Below are 17,141 nucleotides of genomic sequence, written 5' to 3'. Positions count from 1 at the left end.
TCTCAGGAGCTCCCGGGGTCACCTGTCGGTGGTCACGGGCCGCACGGGCCGCAGGCAGACATCGGCCTGGACCCGGTGCTGCCCCGGCACACGTCGGTCAGTGCGCTCCTCCGGGCACGGCCAGCTCGCTGCCGCCGCGATGGGCCGGGCAGACCCACACCGAGGGGCCCTCTGCAGACCCCCCCGCCATCCGTCCGTGTGGGGTCCGGACCGGATCCTGTCGCGGGCACAGACCTCTCGGGGAAACCGTGACATTGAGGCGCTGTACTCAGTTAACACGCAGCTGCGTCGGCGTGAAGGCCGGGGGTTGTGTGCGTGTTAACACTGGGGGAGACGGGTGTGTGGGAACTGCCATTTCTCCAGCTGCTTCGGAAGTGAGTTAGTTGAACATGAAGTGAAAAGGGGCGGGCGGTGACACCGGCTGGTGCAACCGTGAGTTCTCGTCCTCCGGCACCGTCCCTGTGCTGTGACCGCGAGTGTGCGGCAGGTGGGAGTGTGGCTGGGGGTCCGGTGGCTGGGACGCACCCCTCTGGGCACAGCGTGTCTGCAGCCCCCGCTGCGCTGGCAGCTAGGCTTATGCAGCCACCCAGGGTGCCCCTCCCCAGGGTGTTGGTGCTTTGGTGGAGCCGGAAGAAACACTGTGTCCCCCCAGTTCCGTGTCGAGGGGTCCTGTGACCCCTCCAGAGGCCCCGGACGGAACAGGCCGGAGCCGCCCAGCTGGCGCAGAGTCAGCTTCAACTTGCGGCGCAGCCCGGAGGCCGGCACCCGGGCGCTGACTCGGCAGCCCAGTGAATGGGTTTTAAATAGCTGCAGGTGCGGCGGAGTATTTTTAGCCGCAGCGCTCAGCCACCTTTCAGAAACCTCCGAATAGCCTCCCTCTAACCAGCGAGTACCGGCAGCAGAAAAATTTAGCTTTTAATTTAATTGACTGCAAGAATCTGCTTAGCTAGGCTTTTAGAAGGCAAACCGGAGGAAGAGAACTTTCCACTGCACGTCTCCCCCACCTATTGCTTTTAGAAATAAAAATTCATTTAGATCTGTCTTTGGCTGCCCCAGCTCAGCATTATGTATGCACTTCGGGCAAAACAATTTCGCCACAAGCTTGAGAGAGAGAGAGAGAGAGAGAGACTCTAACGATAGCCGCCCCGCTGCTCTCCTGCCCTGGCACTCAGGCGTGTGCGGGTCCTGCGTGCAGGGCCGATGCTGGGGACCGGCTTGCTGGCTGCATCCTAGGGGCCCAGGGCCAGGCTGGGGGGGCGGGGCGGCTGGCGGGCGCTGTGGCCGTCCCCTTGGCTGCGGGTCAGGGCGCAGAGGGCGCCTGCAGGTGGGCGGGGGCTGGGGGAGGGGCGCCGGGCCGGCTGGGGCAAGCACGACAGAGTCTGGAGTACACAGGAAAAGCCAGTCTGTCTTTACTGTAGTGAGTGCAGGATACAAATAGTTTACAACAACCTCTAGCATTTTCTTATCCATTTGATAAAAAGTTCACTATCATATTTATTGTATAATGAAGAAAAAACAACACAGCAGGGAGAAGTCGAGATTAACTTAGTTTTCATCTCAGGGATGGCAACAAAGTCCAGCTTGTGCCGCCAAACGGTTTCACGTGGCAAACCGCGTACAGCTTCTTGTGTGAACTGTTGACTACAAACATTTACCAAATACATAAATCTCTTTTAAAAAAGCCATTTTAAATATAGCAAAGCAGTGTCTTCTTGCACAGCAAAGTGAAGAAAGTTTCTACAGAGAAAGGAAAGTTGTACATTTGTAAAATCTTGTTCACATTCTAATAATCATCTAGCTTCCTAGGATCCAATGCCAGGAGTTTCTGCTTCCCTATTTACTATGTATTTCTTGTGCGCGTGATGGTCGATACAGAAAACATGTGGGTGCTCTGTTAGCTGTCCCTCTGGCGAGAGGAAATGGTGAGACAGATGGTTCCCTTCAGAGCAAACCCCTGATCGGGTCTCGAACACAATGGACGGAATGGGGGCTCACGGGATGGAGTTTGGGGCGGGACCGCCTGCAGGCCTGGGGGTGGGGGGCGTCTCCCTCCGCCGTCAGGGTCCGCAGGGAAGCACAGCTGTCGGGAACCGTGCTGTAACCAGTGCAATTCACGCTAAGCTTTTTTTGTTTTTGTCTTTTAGTAATAAAATACTTCATCTGCATGGATGCATTTTTCTTATGATGGTGTCATACAAAACACTTCGTGTGAGAGGGTGTGAGATGGAGGTTCTAGGGAGCCCGCCAGCGCCTCCGCCGGTCTGAGCCGCGCGCACCGGGGCTGAGTATGTGCGTCCGTGCGTGCGGCCGAGGTGGGGGGGGGGGGGGGCTGCCTGCCGAGCCCGTGTGCTCGGGGTCCCTGCGCGTGTGGGAGAAGGGCTAACAGTCGGACACTCGGTTCCCGAGAACGGAGCACATTGTTACTTGGTCAGTGAGATTGAAATACAAACTCCGAGCCTTGTGCGAGGTTATTTTAGAAAACAGTAGTTGTACTGATTAGAAACCTGCATAGAAAGAAAGACTATTGAGACACAGTCGGAAAAGCCATCTCTTAAGGCACACAAGAAAATAGACAGTAAATGTGACGGTGTCCACTCCCATGCCCGTGGACAGCAGAAGGTCAGGAACATGCAGAAGCAACAACGGAAGGTCACTGAACACTTGCAGAGCTGCGGGCGGGCGGGTGCGTGCGGTGAGGGTCGTCTTGGAAGTTGGGTGCCGGGAGCCGGCCTGGTTCCGGCTCGGTGGGTGCGACTGCGAAGAAGTGTGCCTGCGAGGAAGCCGTTCAGAAAGGTGGGGACGTCCTAAAAGCGAGTCCTCGGTGAGTGAGGGGTGTCTGCGCTGGTGCGCCCCCTGCCGGCTGCCCTGCCCTCACTGTCCCTGGAGGGACCCCGCTCTGCAGCTGCCGGCGGCTCCCGCCCAGGTGCCGCTCAGAGAACCTGCCTGGTGACCTGTCACGGAGAGCACCTAAGGGAAGCCCCAAAAGGGATGCAATTTAGGGGGAAAACAAAACGCAAGTACAAAGTGTAGGCAGCTGCTCACTGTTAAGTGTAAAATATAAAATAGCAGCATTTTTAAACCCTCACTCTCTTGGAGTTTCTCAGGAAAAGTAGTACTTAAAAATCTGTGGTAGAAGATCTGCAGGACTTTGAACTCTGCGCGTGGCACAAGCCCAGACCAGGGACGCCCCGCTGCCCCCCTGCAAGCATAAGTAAGGCCTTGGTGGGGTGGGAGCTGAGGGCTCGTACCCTCCCCCCTCAGAGGCGGGGAGGAAGAGGTCCCCGCCCCGAGAGGCCCCCGTCGTTTGCCACGCTGGAACCTTTGTGCTCATCTGGCTGGCCGTCTTCGCTAGTGCCGGGTCAGCCTCTGCTGCTAGTGCTTCCTCACAGAAGGCAAGGTTTCAGTAATGCCTCACAAAACCTGCTACAACACACTGTATATTTATGCAGGATGAACTTAACACCCATTTTTTTTTGCCACTTTGCTATTTATGCACACATATAAAATATATAATGATGCTCAATCCATACAGCACAAAGATTACAAGGCAACACCACACACTCACCACCAGGGAGGGCCCGTACACAACCCCGGAAGGACTGGGCTAATAATGAAAATCCGAAGTACAGTATATTTAACAAAATAGTAAATATCGAACAGTGAATACTCAACAGGGATCTCGCCTCCCCCCCAGATTGGCGGCAAATCCACAAAAATATACTTTTTAATCTGGTGACCATACAATACATAGGTACTTACATCAAAGGTGATAATATATTTAAGATGCTATTTACAGAACGTTTGGCTCAACTTTTAATTTATATATAGAATAGTAAGTGTTCATGGCTTTTTTTTTCCAAGGTTCTGCTTGCAAGATATTTTTTCCCCTCTTAGAATAAAACTAAAAAGTTAAAACAAGATAAAGCTAGTCTCTTAAAAAAAAGTTAAAACATACAGCTTTGGCTTATATAAATAATTCATAGCAGAATGTTTCAAAAGTAGTGAATATAATTTTATATATAGTCATCAATTCATAAGGGTGTTTTCTTTCATATAAAATATACATGAGCTAAAATCAGTTTATTTTTTAAGATACGAATGTAAAAAGAAACTTCTGACATATTCCAATTATAACTTAATATATTAATTTATTTTGTTAATGCTCTATATTTCTAGGCTAGTATTTTCTGAAAATCTCATGCGTGTTTTCTCTCTTTTATTAGCTAAAGATCACTTTTTTGACCCAATACATTTTTGCACGTGCAAAACAGTTACGTGTGGGGCTTTTTTGTTTTGTACTATCGACAGCCCTTTACCATGCACCCCTTTGCAAAAGAGACCCATGCCAGGTTGGGTGGTTAATATAAATGACGTTTTATGTACAGTATTGCTTTCTCGGTTCCTGCTTTCCTACTGCTCTGGTCTACAAAGCACTTCTCCGCAGCACTACAGTCACCGCACAGGTAAATACGACAGGGAGGGCCCTCGAGGCTTCCGCAAGCTAGTGTGGGAGGGTGACCTACGGGCACACGTTTCTCCGCAAAAACTGGGCGTCGCGCGAACGCGGAGCCCGGGGAGACGCCAGACTAGACTCTGCCTACAGGCGCCTGCTCTGCCGGGGACGCGCACCTGACTCTGCGAATGCAACACACACCCACGCACACACTCACACCCACATACATACATACGTGAAGGGCAGATATGTATGTATGTACATATAAATATATTTACCTCGTGTCCGCACCAACCCCCTTAGCTACGGCGGGCAGCTCACTGCAGTAACACAGTACCAGCCACCGGCCCGGCGGCCTTAGGTCACCCAGGCGTCCATGCGCATCCGCTTCACAGAAGGGCTCTCTCTGTCCTCGGCGTTCGGGGGCCGGCTGAGCACAATGGGCGAGTGGAAGTCCCCCCGCGGATCCTCCCGGTCACTGCCGTCGTAGGAGCTGCTCGAGCTGCTCAGGCTGTCCACGGGCGAGCGCCCCACTTCCTGCCGGGGCTGCGGGGCTTGTGAAGGTGGCGGCGGTGGTGGCGGCTGCTGCTGCGGCTGCTGGAAGCCTGACGGGGTCACGCGATCCCGGGGAGGTGAAATCGGCTCTGACTTGATGTTGATGTTTTGGTTGGTGTTGATGGACAAGTTCGAACCCTGAGATAACTGCCCTCCAGAGCTGCGGGGAGAAGACGGTGGCAACGTTAGGTGGCTGTGGGCGTCCCTGCGTGGCAAGGACAGGGCAGACCTCCTGACTGAGGGGAGCCCCCTCGGAGACCCTGCCCGGCTCCCCGAGGCCAGCTTTGGCCATTCCCTTCAGTGCCTGACCCCAAAAGAGACCACATCTCCCCGGCAGGAAAAACCCCCAAAACAGTCCAGTCGAGCCCTTTGGGGGCCAGTGCTGTGCGTGGGCCGAGCCCCAGGGGAGCCACTGGTACCCTGACTCCCATGTCCCACCTCCCGTCCTCCACAGCCGGGTCTCGCTCTGGCCGTGGGAGGCAGGACACCTCTGCTCACAGTGGCTCCAGCAGAAGCCAGCCGCGTCACCCCATTCCCAGAGAGGAATTGGTCTCACACAAGGTGAGCAACTTGCTCGGGGCAGGACAGGAGGGTGTGCACGGCTCTTCCCTGCTCCGAGCACCACGTCCCCACTGTAGTGGGGACCCTGCTGTAGTGGGGACGTTCGCAGGGCATTCATGCGGGAGGCAGAGGGTCTGCTGCCCTGCATCCCTGGGGGACTTTTGGGGAGGAGGAGGGGCGCCCTGAGCCCGCAGAGGCCAGCTGGGGCTGCGTGCTGTCCCCTCTTCTGGGACGCTGTGCGCCCCCTGCCCCACGGGCCTGCTGCTCTCCTGGGCACCGCGGGACGCCCTGCACACTCACGGGGCAGGCAAAAGCAGCTCACAGTCCGTGTGGGAAATAAGCCAATAATAAACACAAGAAGGAGCTGTTTTGCGTACTCACAACTGTGAACCTACTTTTGCCCGCCCTGTCGATCCCCACACCCAGCCCAAGCGCTGCGTCCTTGCGGAGCCGCTCCCGGTGAGGACAGGCCCCGCCCCTACGGGCAGGGAGAGGACAGAGGCACCACTCGCCTCACCTCTCTGCTGATGGAGACGTGTGCCCCCAAACACCTTCCAGCCAGACACAGGTTGGGAAGTGGGGGTGGGAGCAGTGGCTCTGTTGTGGTGCGACTGGTAGGTGGGGTGCCCCCTGCCCCCCTCAGTGTGCCTGTGGGGAGCCCTGCTCCCTGGATTTTTAAGGAAGGCCTGTGCACAGTATCCAAGCTGTTACTTGAGAGCCGCGTAAACCCAGTTCTCTCCCAATACTCGGGCCACCCAGACACTGCAGAACCGGGAGGGTGGCAGGCCCAGGGAGTGGTGGGGGACCAGCCGCGTTCCGGAGGAGGGGACAGACAGCACAGCAGCCCCCTCGCCTCAGCTCGGGGCACTAAGGACTGTCCTGCGGTGTCCCTTGGAGGGAGTCCCTGGCACGAAGAGGGCGTGCACAGCGCGCAGTGGAGACGCAGGGGGGCCTCCGGGTACTCACACCAGCGAGCTGAGGGCGGCCTGCCCCAGATGGTGCTGCTGCCAGGCCGACACCTGCCCCAGAGACAGCATCCCCGGGGAGCCGAAGCCTTGCAGGGCCGACAGGTCTGCGCTCGTCAGCGAGTAATCTGGAAGAGAGGGCGGCGTGGCTCGGGTCAGAGTCTGTTTGCCCACAGTGGCCCCAAAGACTCCTGGGCTGAGAGGAGCCAGGGACCCCCCAACCTGAAACAACAGGCCTAAACCCCACGATATACTTTCTTTTGGGGGGTTTATAGAGTTGGCTGCATTTGATTGTCTGGGATTATTTCAATAAACTAAATTGCAATTTTGTACTAAATATTATTTCACAAAAAGTTAAGATGCTTTTCCAGACTTGTCAATGATACACAACTGTTGCTTTACACGCACACACTCACTGCCACCTCCATGTGCACATGTGCACACGCCCTGTGGGCCCCACAGTGGCAGCGGGGACCGGGAAGGTCCTAGCACCCCTCCTGGAAGCCAGGCTTGGTGACATGGACAGGGAGCACAGGGACTGTCCCTGACTGCCAGCAAAATATTTTCACGCTCACAAGAAGAACCGGGTTACAACAGAACGCCAAGTTTTTGTGGCCACTCTGTCCGGAGCTCGGGACGGGCGCTAACCGTTCTCAGGTGGCACTGTTCCGGCCCCACGTTAACCCTGGTCTCCTCCATCCCGTCCTGAAGGGCGGCGGCAAAACTCAACGTTTCCATAGCGCGAGAGAGGTGTTAAAGCAACTGAATGTCTCGCAGAACTAGAAAACCCAAGAATGTACACGGAACCACCGCAGACCCTGATCGACCACAGCACCCGAGAGCGAGCCAGGCTGGGGGCCGCACCACGTGACATGGGCGACACTCCCAGGCCGTGAACGCAGAGGAGGGCGGCGGCACGGGACGCACACACGACTGGCCCCACGCCTCTGCCGCCAGTGCGTGTCCGACCGAGGTGGCTCGAGTGTGCAGTGCGGGAGCGACGGTCTGTTGGATACATGGTCCGGGAGAGTCGAGCAGGTACGTCCAACAGCAAACAAAGAAGCCAGACCACCACCTCACGTCCGAGAATAAACTCACCGTGGATGAAAGACCTAAAGGTGACCTCAGGACCCGGGGTGCGCCTGGCGCCGCCCCGAGACCATGCCCAGGAGCACACAGGCCCTAGCTTTGCCCCAGAGGTGCGGCTCATGGACTTGGACATTTTTTCATGCTGATCATAAGAGAATGTTGTCAACATTTCATCTAAGAGACACCTGTTTTCAACAAAACCTTTTAAAATGGTTTGTTCTAAATGAACAATTTAGAATTAAAGCGGCAAACACACGGACGGTCCCACAGCCCTCGGGGAGCTCCACAGAGCAGTCTGGAAGCACCGTGATCAAGCACTTACCCTCAAGTCTGAGACGAGAGCATCTTTATCACCGTCTGCTCACGAGGAGCACAAAGAACAAAAGAACAAAGCCCTGCATTGCGGCGTCTGCACCATCGGCCAGGCACAGTTTCGCCAGGCCCCAGAGCACCCAGGGTCCTGCCCTCTTCAGCCCACTGAGCCAAAAACTAGACCTAACTGAGGGACCAGTTCCTCTCAGGTAGGCACTGACCGACCGGCTCTGAGGACAAACGACAAAGGTCCGGTTCCATCCCTGAGCCCCGAACCAGAGAAACCACACAGGCGGTTACACAGAGGCGCCGCCGTGGCCAGCACAGCGAGCTCGCTGCCACCACCGCATCCTGAGCGGGCTGGCCCGGCGAGGAGCCAGACCGTCTCACTGCACAGCCTGGAGGAGCGAGACAGTGTGCGCGGGGAAACGGCCCAGAAGGGCCGGGCAGCGGGCTGTGCCCTCCTCGTCCGAGGCAGCACGCTGCGATTCTGGGCACGGCTGCGGGGCAGCGGAAGTGCATGCTGGGAGAGCGTCCTGTGACCGGTGCTGATGTCCTCGAGGCTGGTGGGCATGTCTTTTACCAAACCAAACGGGAGTCTAAAACACTGGAAGTAGTATGTCTCAGTGAACACTTTTTAAACCCCCCACAAAAGCATGTGTGGACCACAGAGCAGAAGGAAACCCGGCGGGGCGGCGGGCCGGCTTACCAGTGTTGTAGGCGGTCGGCATGGCCGAGTACACGAGCCCCTGCGGGGGCAGGCTGGGCGTCGCCACGGACACGACCGGGGTGGCCAGGGGCTGCGCGGCCTGAGAACTGCTGATCCTCTGGGGGTTCTGCGAGGGGAGAAAAGAGGGACACGTGCTGCTGGGCGAGTGTTTATGTTCAGACTTCACATTTTAAAAATAACATTCGATCTGAAAGTGACATTTTTCACAGTTCTGTGATGTGTCATTTCCTGAAGCAGTGCTGATGTGAAAACCTTAAAAATAAATGCTAATGGGAATAACTAAATATTGAATTTTAAGAGACATGTTTCCACAGTAATCACTCATTTTCCCCCTTTTCATGCAGAGTTTACTGATGTCAGGCGCACCCACAGCACAGAACCTGCGTTGGGAGGGGCAGCTCCTGGGGGGGCGGGGCCGGGCGGCCCGGTGGGGGCTCCCTGCAGGCTCCAGTGCCCGCAGGCCGAGAAGTCATTAGTCTATGAAGAAACTGTAAGTCCTCGAGTGTGAGGGTCAGTCAAACTACTTCCAAGTCACGCCTGCTGAAGGGCGACTTGTATCCCTCTGGGCTCCCTTCCCCGTGAGTCTGCAGCTGGGGGGAGGGTGGGGGTGTGTGTGAACTCTGTTCTAGACTCACAGGGAAGTGGAGGGGAAGGGGCAGAGATCCCTGTGTCCCCCCTGCCCTCGGACCCGCGCAGCCGACGTGGTTTCTAACAGCACGTCCGGGCCTGCGTCACGTCCGCCCCCGGCTCCCCTGCAGGCAGGGCTGCTGGAGACCGTGGGTGCCACGGGCCGTGGGCGGACGACAGTGAGTGCCTGCGGGCCGACTCCGCCTGCTGTGTCCCGCCTGCCCTGGGAGCGGACGAATCGAGTCCGCTTCGAGTGATCGTGTCCGACGGAGACGGCTGCTGTCCCCCCTCGGTGTGCGAGGGAGCCCAACTGGCTCGCGGGAGCGCTCCCACAACCAGGGGCCAGCGGGGCGAGCGCATGCCGCGTTCTGTGGGACAGGAGGCACAGCTGGGCAGCTGCCCTGCAGGGCCCCAGCTGCACCAGCGGACGTGCGGCTCAGCCCCCGAGATCACGAAGAAGCAGAGTGACTCGGGTGTCTCTGCCACGTGTCCAGGGAGGAAGGCCTTGGCTCGATCTAGGTGCTTGGACGTCAACTGTGTAGTAAGGGTCCAGGTCTCGGTTTCCTGCTTTCTAGTGTGTCTTTTCTATACAGTCTTTAGTGCGAGTCGTTAGAAAGACCCTTCGGTGCACGGCTGGACCGCCCAGGACTGTGTCCCAGATGTACTGCGGTGCCGGGGACCCCCCCTCCCCTCCGGTCTGTCAGGCGGGAGGGTGGTGACCCCGGGCAGCCTGCCTGCAGTGCTGCCGAGAACCTTGTGATGGACCTGCGCACCACACACGTGCAGCTGGGCCTTACTGCCCCACCGCACGCTCGGGCCCGAGATTCCTACAAGACTGGTGGAAAAGGGTCAATGTATCTCTTCCTTCCAACCCGCAGCTGGTGCCCGGAGCTGCCCTGGGCCGCCTTGTCCTGGGCTGCGAGGCTGCTGGGAGGACTCTGCGGCCCGACTCTCACAGGGGTCTTCATTGTGGGCTTCAGGACACCCGGGCCTCCCCGCCGGGGCCAGAGCCACCCACGATTATATCCCAGAGTTCAAACCAGCACCAACAACTTTCTAAATTCTAACAGGGTGTTAAGCACTGAGATTTATCAGTGAGTGACTTCCAGAACCACTAGAGGGCGATATATTGCCAGATAATTCACAAGGCAGCCTTCACGACAACTTCTAGTATGAATTATTTTATCTCGAATTGTAAACTAACGATTTGGTGATCGTTGCTGTATCATTGTTTTCCCAACAGCCAGTCCAGATCTGCACGTGGTGTAACCCAGCACTACATGACAGCTGACTAGCGCATTTTAACCGACACAAAACCGTGAGAGCAAGCACTAACTTAAATAAAGGATGAGCCCACTCCTACTTTAAAACCAGAGCAGTCATTACTTTGAAAGACACACTGTGCACAACACACCAGCATGCACATACACGTCAATAAAACGGACGCCCCCCACCCCCATGCTTCCATGCACCCACGCCCTCCCTGCCGCAACCTAAACGTGGGCGAGTGCGTGCTCATCCCCGGGGGTGCTCCCATCAGAGCTGATCCTGAATTCACCCGCTCGCTTCTGTGAGGCCCGAGTGTTAGTTCCCGAGGAAAAACCAGATCAATTGAAAGTTATTCTTAGTCAAACTTACTTTTCTAGAAGAAAAGCAAATAGAAATCATTTGTTTTGGGGGAAAAAAGGTATCAGTAGCTACTTTTGAGAATGGAATATCTTCTGATAAAAAGGAGTAAATTTGTACACAATTATAGACATTCCTTTGGTAAACAGGGAACTCCTTTGTGGCTCAGAGCCTTTCATGCAGTATGAAATAATTCCAACTCTGAGAAAAAGGTGACCTCACCAAAAATGATGTAATCACTTTGAAAGAAAGAGAAATAACACAAGACCATGTGTTACAATCTGAGGAACTTTGAAGGTGAAGTCATTTTCTAAAAATATGTTAATAATTTGGGGAGCTATATAAGGTATTTTTCATCTGTAACAAAACCTGTAACGAGCATCTTGTGACCACGGACAGCCATTGTCTCTAAACGCTTCCCTGCAATGCTTCCTCCCACAAATAAAATGGATCAAAATACTCCACCAGGAATAGAAAATCTCGACACTGTTGTTACCAGTGGATTGGTCTAGTTATTCAAAGTGTTTGGACAGTGTTTAATAACAAGAAGACATCTGTGTGACACGGGAACACTGGTTAGGTAAAACCGTGGGAGAGAATTAGTACTTTCCACACCTTCTCCAGCTCCCCTCAAGCAGAAACCCACACTCACCAACTCCAATTCCTCTTCCTCCGACTGCACTCAGAACACAAGAGGGATGAGAGAGTTACTCAGACTGTTGGCATTCAGCAATAAAGTATTTCTTAACGAAAACATGTTATTTGGACACTAGTGGTTGCTGGAAATTCTAAATAGGTCATTTTATATGCAATAAATACAAATATTAATTATTAATCGTCTCTTTCCTTGGCAGTGGATTTTGGAAGCCCGGGAAGTCTCTGGCATTCCCTGGAGCCAGGGTTCAAAGACAGGCTCCCCCGCCTCCCTCTGCTTTTCCACTGGCTGCTCCCCGGCCACACGGGCTGCCGCCGCCGCCCTGAAACGGGGCTCCCCGTCCCCAAGCCGGTGCGTTTGGGTCCTTGAGAAGGAGACCACCTCCGGCCTCACATATCCACCCTCTCAGCCCGGCCCCACCTGGGCACACACCTCATTTGTCTCCTGTTAGAGTCTCTGCTTCTCGGGCACAAGTTGTTTTTTCTCATCCCCCACAGTAGCTAGCACAGAGTTAGGAAACCACGAGGTCTCACGCATCAGTTAATACGTATAACAGTTTTACACAGCACAGATTTATGTATGCATGTCATTTGCAAATACTGTTTTCCTATGAAGAAAGTAACCGCCACAGAGAAAACCCCCAACAGGAAGAAAAGGAGGCCGCGGGAGGAGCGGCCTGAGAACCAGGCGCAGGAAGGAGACGACCAGAACCTGTTTCCTCCTCGTCTCTCTCACACCTAGAACATGTTCACACGCTACAAATAATCGACTAGCTGGTTTTTCCCTGTTTTAATGAAGTCAGGCTTCTCTGTCTGTGAAAGGTGTCTGTACAGCCGTCACCGATACATGAAGCCTCAACCTGAAAGGAGGTTCATCTGCAAAGAAATGGCATAAAACAGGAGGGAGGCTGGGTATTTGCCGGGGCAGGGCAGGGTGAGGGGGGTCACAGCTGGCCAACAACTGTCTCACATGGGGCAGAAGGCTCAACTCGAGCCATGGGACAGTCGAGAGCCCGCGGCTCTGGGACCCCCACCAAAACACGAGGGTGCGTGTGTGTACCTTTCGCTGGGCCCTGCAGGGGTACGGGTGGAGGTAGTGTGTGGTCCATTTGGGGTATTGCCTGGAGATGCTTCTGCTTTAAAAACCCAGAGATAATCTTGACCAGCTGCTAAATGCCCGGATGCAGTTTGCCCGGAAACTTTGCCGTTTACCGGTAGTTCTCACGAACAAGGCCGAGCTAGCGCCCCTTTCCCGGGACCCTCGGGGCACCAGGGTCACTGTCCATCTCGTCACAGATCAGCACAGAATCTCTGTCCCACCGGAGAGACGGGAGAAGGATCCGGGCGGACTCCCGGCCCCCCAGGAGGGCCTGTGTCAGCGCACTCCCTGCACGGCTCCTGGAGGAGTCGGGCCCGCCCCCTCGGGGCCCCAGCCTGGCCAGGGATCGCGTGGCCTCCGTCCACTCCCCAGCCTCCTTGCTTACGTCCTGCTGCCTCACCTGCCTCGTCCAGGCCTGTCAGTGTGCACGCTGCCCCTCCCCAGGTGGAGTCCAGGCCTGTCAGCTGCCCTGAAGCATCAGCTTTACCAGGTGCTCTCGGAGAACTGAACTTGTTGTCTGTCCAACTGTTTTCACTGAAAGACCGGGAGGGACACGGTCTCCAGCTTTCTGTGTCTTCAAATGAAAAAGTACCTCCTTGTTTTTTGAGCTAAAAGCGTTTGGTCCTGGTCTCTCCTGTGCTGCACTGGGGAAGCTCTGACGTCTCCCTCTTGCCCCCTCCCTGCCCAGTCGAGGTTGGTCTGGGGTGGGTGCGGCCACACGTGTGAAGATGCTCGGGCACCTCCACAGCAGTGTGCAAACGCAGAGCTACTATCGAAAGCCTGAGTGCGCCACTTTCACGTGCAGGAACGCAAATGTCGAGTTCCAGCAGCTACTCAGCAGACAGAGCCGCTGGCACATCACACTGCGTGTCGGCAGTCCGACAGCTGCCAAACTCAGTGGTTTTAAAACTGCACACATATTCTACTTTTTTTCCTACAAGAGACAAGCGGGGGTAAACATACTCTGCTTAAAGACACAGGGCTCAAAAGTGAATGAGGCTGGAACTGTGAGGACACTACCAAGGTCTGGGCTGGGGAGACCTGTGCTCTTCGGAGACTTAAGGGAGAAGGTTATTTAAAAAGGAATGAATAAAAGCTCATTTGGAGAATAACTCATTCAGGTTCCCATGCATTCTTCCCTAGTCTACAACAGTGCTCGTTGGTGTGCAGAATTTCCTAACCGAGTAGTAACACTGTCTCCTCCCAGAAGAGCGTGTGCAGTGGATCCCTGGAGGTGCGCGCAGGGCGGAGAGAAAGCACTTCAGTCAGGCGGAACTGAGCCGTTCAGGGACGAGACCTCTAGGTAAAGACCCCAGCCCGGTAAAACTGTGCTCAGAACTGACCTCTCCATATTTAGCTTTCATTTTAAATAACCATCAAGTAGATTTATTTATTTCCCATTTGTCCACCATCTGATTTCTGTGTATTTGAAAGAGACTTGTTTCTGCAAACGCTAATTTCAAACAGACGTCATCATGAGGAAAGAGCCTAGATTCTGTGGCAGCACGGAACATCCGAAAAGAAGGTGCAGACCGACTGTGAGAAAGCACGCGACTCAGAGCCGTGCCCCGGCAGGGGCTGGACGTACCAGTGGCGGCATCATGCCCTTGCTGGACGGAGGGATGACCACGCGGAGGTCTGGCTTCCGGCTGTTCATGGCCAGGTTGCCGCCGCCCGGAGGAGGGGGCGACTTTGTGGGCATGACTTTGCCCACGCTGTTTGCACCAGTAGTTCCAATCAGATTTGGAGAAGCTCTTGAGTTTACGAATCCATTCCCTGGAAAACAGAAGTACCGCTCATTAACATAAAAAGAGTCATTCAAGTATGTTGGTATGAATATGAAGCAAGGTTTCCCCAGTTCTGATTTCAAATGAGTTTTCTAAGAAAACTCATTAGTAGCTAAACCATGTACCTCTGACTATTTTGAAAATGAGCAAAGGAAGTTAACCAAAGTCCGAAATGCACATAAAGCTCAAGATTAAGGCCATGTGTGTTCAGCCTCACTGCTTGGACCTGCTGAGGCAGCGCTGGAAACACAAGACGCATTTCTAACGGAGCATCTCCTGGCGGGGCCCGAGGCAGTGGAGGCGTCACGGAACGCCCTTGAGACCAGCCTGTTCACCCCCACCCTGGTGACAGCAAGGTGGCCCCACCAGAGTCCGGGCGCTGGGCGGGTACCAAGGCACTGCCATTTGTTCGGCCTCGGCTCCGGGGCCTCCCTGCCACCTCGCACTTCCTCCTCCGAGCTGCAGCGCTGCCGTCTCTGTTTCCTCAGCTGGCAGGAAGGTCTTCCTTGAGTATCTCTGGTTTATCTGGCTGGAATCCCCCCGTTTCTGCTTTTTAACTTTCTCTACCAGAAATGCCTGTCTCTCTCAGAGAAAATGAGGAAATAGGTACACTGTGGTGTGTGTCCTATATGCGGGCGTCCATTGAGAAAGAAAACAAATGTAAGACAGCATCCCTGTTTCCATGGATACTGCGGTCACTGTAGTCACGTGCCGCAGCCCTGTGGCATGGGCGGGGCTGACGCCACATCAGTCACCGTCACCCCAGACTGGCTTGGCGGCCGGCACTGACTGAGACCCAGCCAGTGCGTGAGCAGCACGCTCCCTCACGGCAGCAACGGGACCACGGACATCCCATCAGAGCCTGGGTAAAGAGGGGAGTTTCCGTGTTCCTCTACAAATGACCGAGGAAGGATTTTATTCTCAACCCCTTTGACACTTAGAAGAAAGCCAGACCGAAGGGAGGGCTGACAGAGAAAGGCGACCTGGGAATAAACGGAAGAGCCTAGCCTCTCTCATAGTCTGTACGGCTCCAGTCCTTCCAGTCACATGCCAGGGAGGAAATGCCCTGTGCTACTGAAGCTTAATTCACATGGTTCTATTAGTGTCACGGGATGGTATCCTGGTAGCAATAGTGACTACTCACCAGTTTGTAATTCAGTGGTAGAGATAATGCCACAAATTTTTAGAAAGTCAAGTAACAAGTATACCATAAAATGTCATTTATAAAATAGAGGCTACTATGCTACAGTAATTTCTAAGTAAATCACAAATAAAACAGGAAAAAATGGAAAACAAAATTAACAATATATACTTAAAATATTTTGTGAAAGTTTAATGACTAAATCCAAGATACAGTGTTAACTGCCCACAGAAGAATACAGCACAGGTCACTCTACTGTTGCATATTTTAAAAACAAATCATCAACTATAATAAAAACATAAGAAACTAAGTACACCCGGCGTATGGTGTGTTTCTGGGAGCAGAAATTCCGTTCCGTGGACACTGTGCTTCTTTTCCTATTTTGAAGAGTCCCTGTATCTGCCTATGGCCGTACATAGGTGTTAATTTAAGAACATTAAATAAAAGAATAACTTTACTGGCTAAAGAATTCCATTCCTAATACAGGGACCCCACTCCCACATGAGATAAGGCCATATGAGATAAACCCATAGGTAATACCACACTCAATGGGGAAGACTACGAGCGTTTCCCTTAAGATCAGGAACAAGACAGGGATGCCCCTGTTCGCCACTTCTATTCAACACAGTACTGGGCATCCCAGCCAAGCGATCAGACAGGAAGAAGAAATGAAAGGCATCTAAGTTGGAAAGAAGGAAGTAAAATGTTCCTTATTTGCAGATGACACAACAGTATACATAGAGAACCCTAAAAATTCCACCAAAAAAAAATCAGTAAAGTAGCAGGATACAAAATAAACATTCAGAAATTGGTTGCATTTTTTACACCAATAATATGAACTATCAGAAAGGGAAATTAAGAAAACAATTACATTGAAGATTGCATCCAAAAAATGCCGAGGAATAAATTCAACCAAGGAGGTGAAAGATCTGTAACTTGAAACACGGTAAGACACTGAAGAAAGAAAATGAAGACAAATAAATGGAAGCATATACTGTGCTCATCCATAGAAAGAATCAACATCATCCACAGAGTGATCTATAGACTCGATGCAATTCCTATCAAAATGCCAATTGTGTATTTCACCAACTAAACAAATAATCCAAAAATGTATGTGTAACCACAAAAGACCACAAATAGCCACAGCAACCTTGAGAATGAAGAACAAAGCCAGAGGTATCACACCACCTGATATCAAACTATAGTACAAGGCTACAGGAATCAAAACAGCATGATACTGGCATAAACGCAGACACACAGATCAGCAGAGCAGAACAGAGAGCCCAGAGATAAATCCAATTATGTGGCCCATTAATCTATAACAGAGAAGGTAAGAACATACAATGGAGTAAAGACAGTCTATTCACTAAATGGTGTTGCCAGAATTGGACAGATGCAAAAAAAAAAAAAAAGAAAGAAAAAAGAAAAAGAAACTAGACCACATTCTTATACCATATGCCAGAATAAACTCAAAATGGATTGGAGACTGAAATGAAAGACCCAAAACCAGAAAACTCCTGGGAGTTTTAAAAACAGACAGTA

General features: G+C 53.3%; 1 protein-coding gene across 7 annotated transcripts in view; it reads right to left on the bottom strand.

Moving 5' to 3' along the window:
* Nucleotides 1-1,385: 1,385 nt before the first annotated feature.
* The window catches only part of MEF2A (myocyte enhancer factor 2A), a 102,091-nt gene continuing 86,335 nt past the window's right edge, over nt 1,386-17,141 (bottom strand). For 5 of the 7 annotated variants that reach the window (XM_045824768.1, XM_045824770.1, XM_045824772.1 and 2 more), the window contains 5 exons: nt 14,260-14,447; nt 11,571-11,594; nt 8,645-8,771; nt 6,536-6,662; nt 1,386-5,168 (listed from right to left, as the gene is read on the bottom strand). In XM_045824768.1, the coding sequence (XP_045680724.1) occupies nt 4,811-5,168; nt 6,536-6,662; nt 8,645-8,771; nt 11,571-11,594; nt 14,260-14,447 (824 nt within the window). In that variant the 3' untranslated portion in view covers nt 1,386-4,810. The remainder of the gene's footprint in view (nt 5,169-6,535; nt 6,663-8,644; nt 8,772-11,570; nt 11,595-14,259; nt 14,448-17,141) is intronic. The other 2 variants (XM_045824773.1, XM_045824774.1) reach the window with 1 other exon arrangement.

This window comes from Phyllostomus hastatus, unplaced genomic scaffold, assembly GCF_019186645.2.
Source record: "Phyllostomus hastatus isolate PE091 unplaced genomic scaffold, TTU_PhHast_1.1 phas_scaffold_555, whole genome shotgun sequence".
Classification (NCBI taxonomy): Eukaryota; Metazoa; Chordata; class Mammalia; order Chiroptera; family Phyllostomidae; genus Phyllostomus; species Phyllostomus hastatus.
The sequence above is the reverse complement of the archived record's forward strand: the minus strand, read 5'-3'. Positions and strand labels throughout refer to the sequence as shown.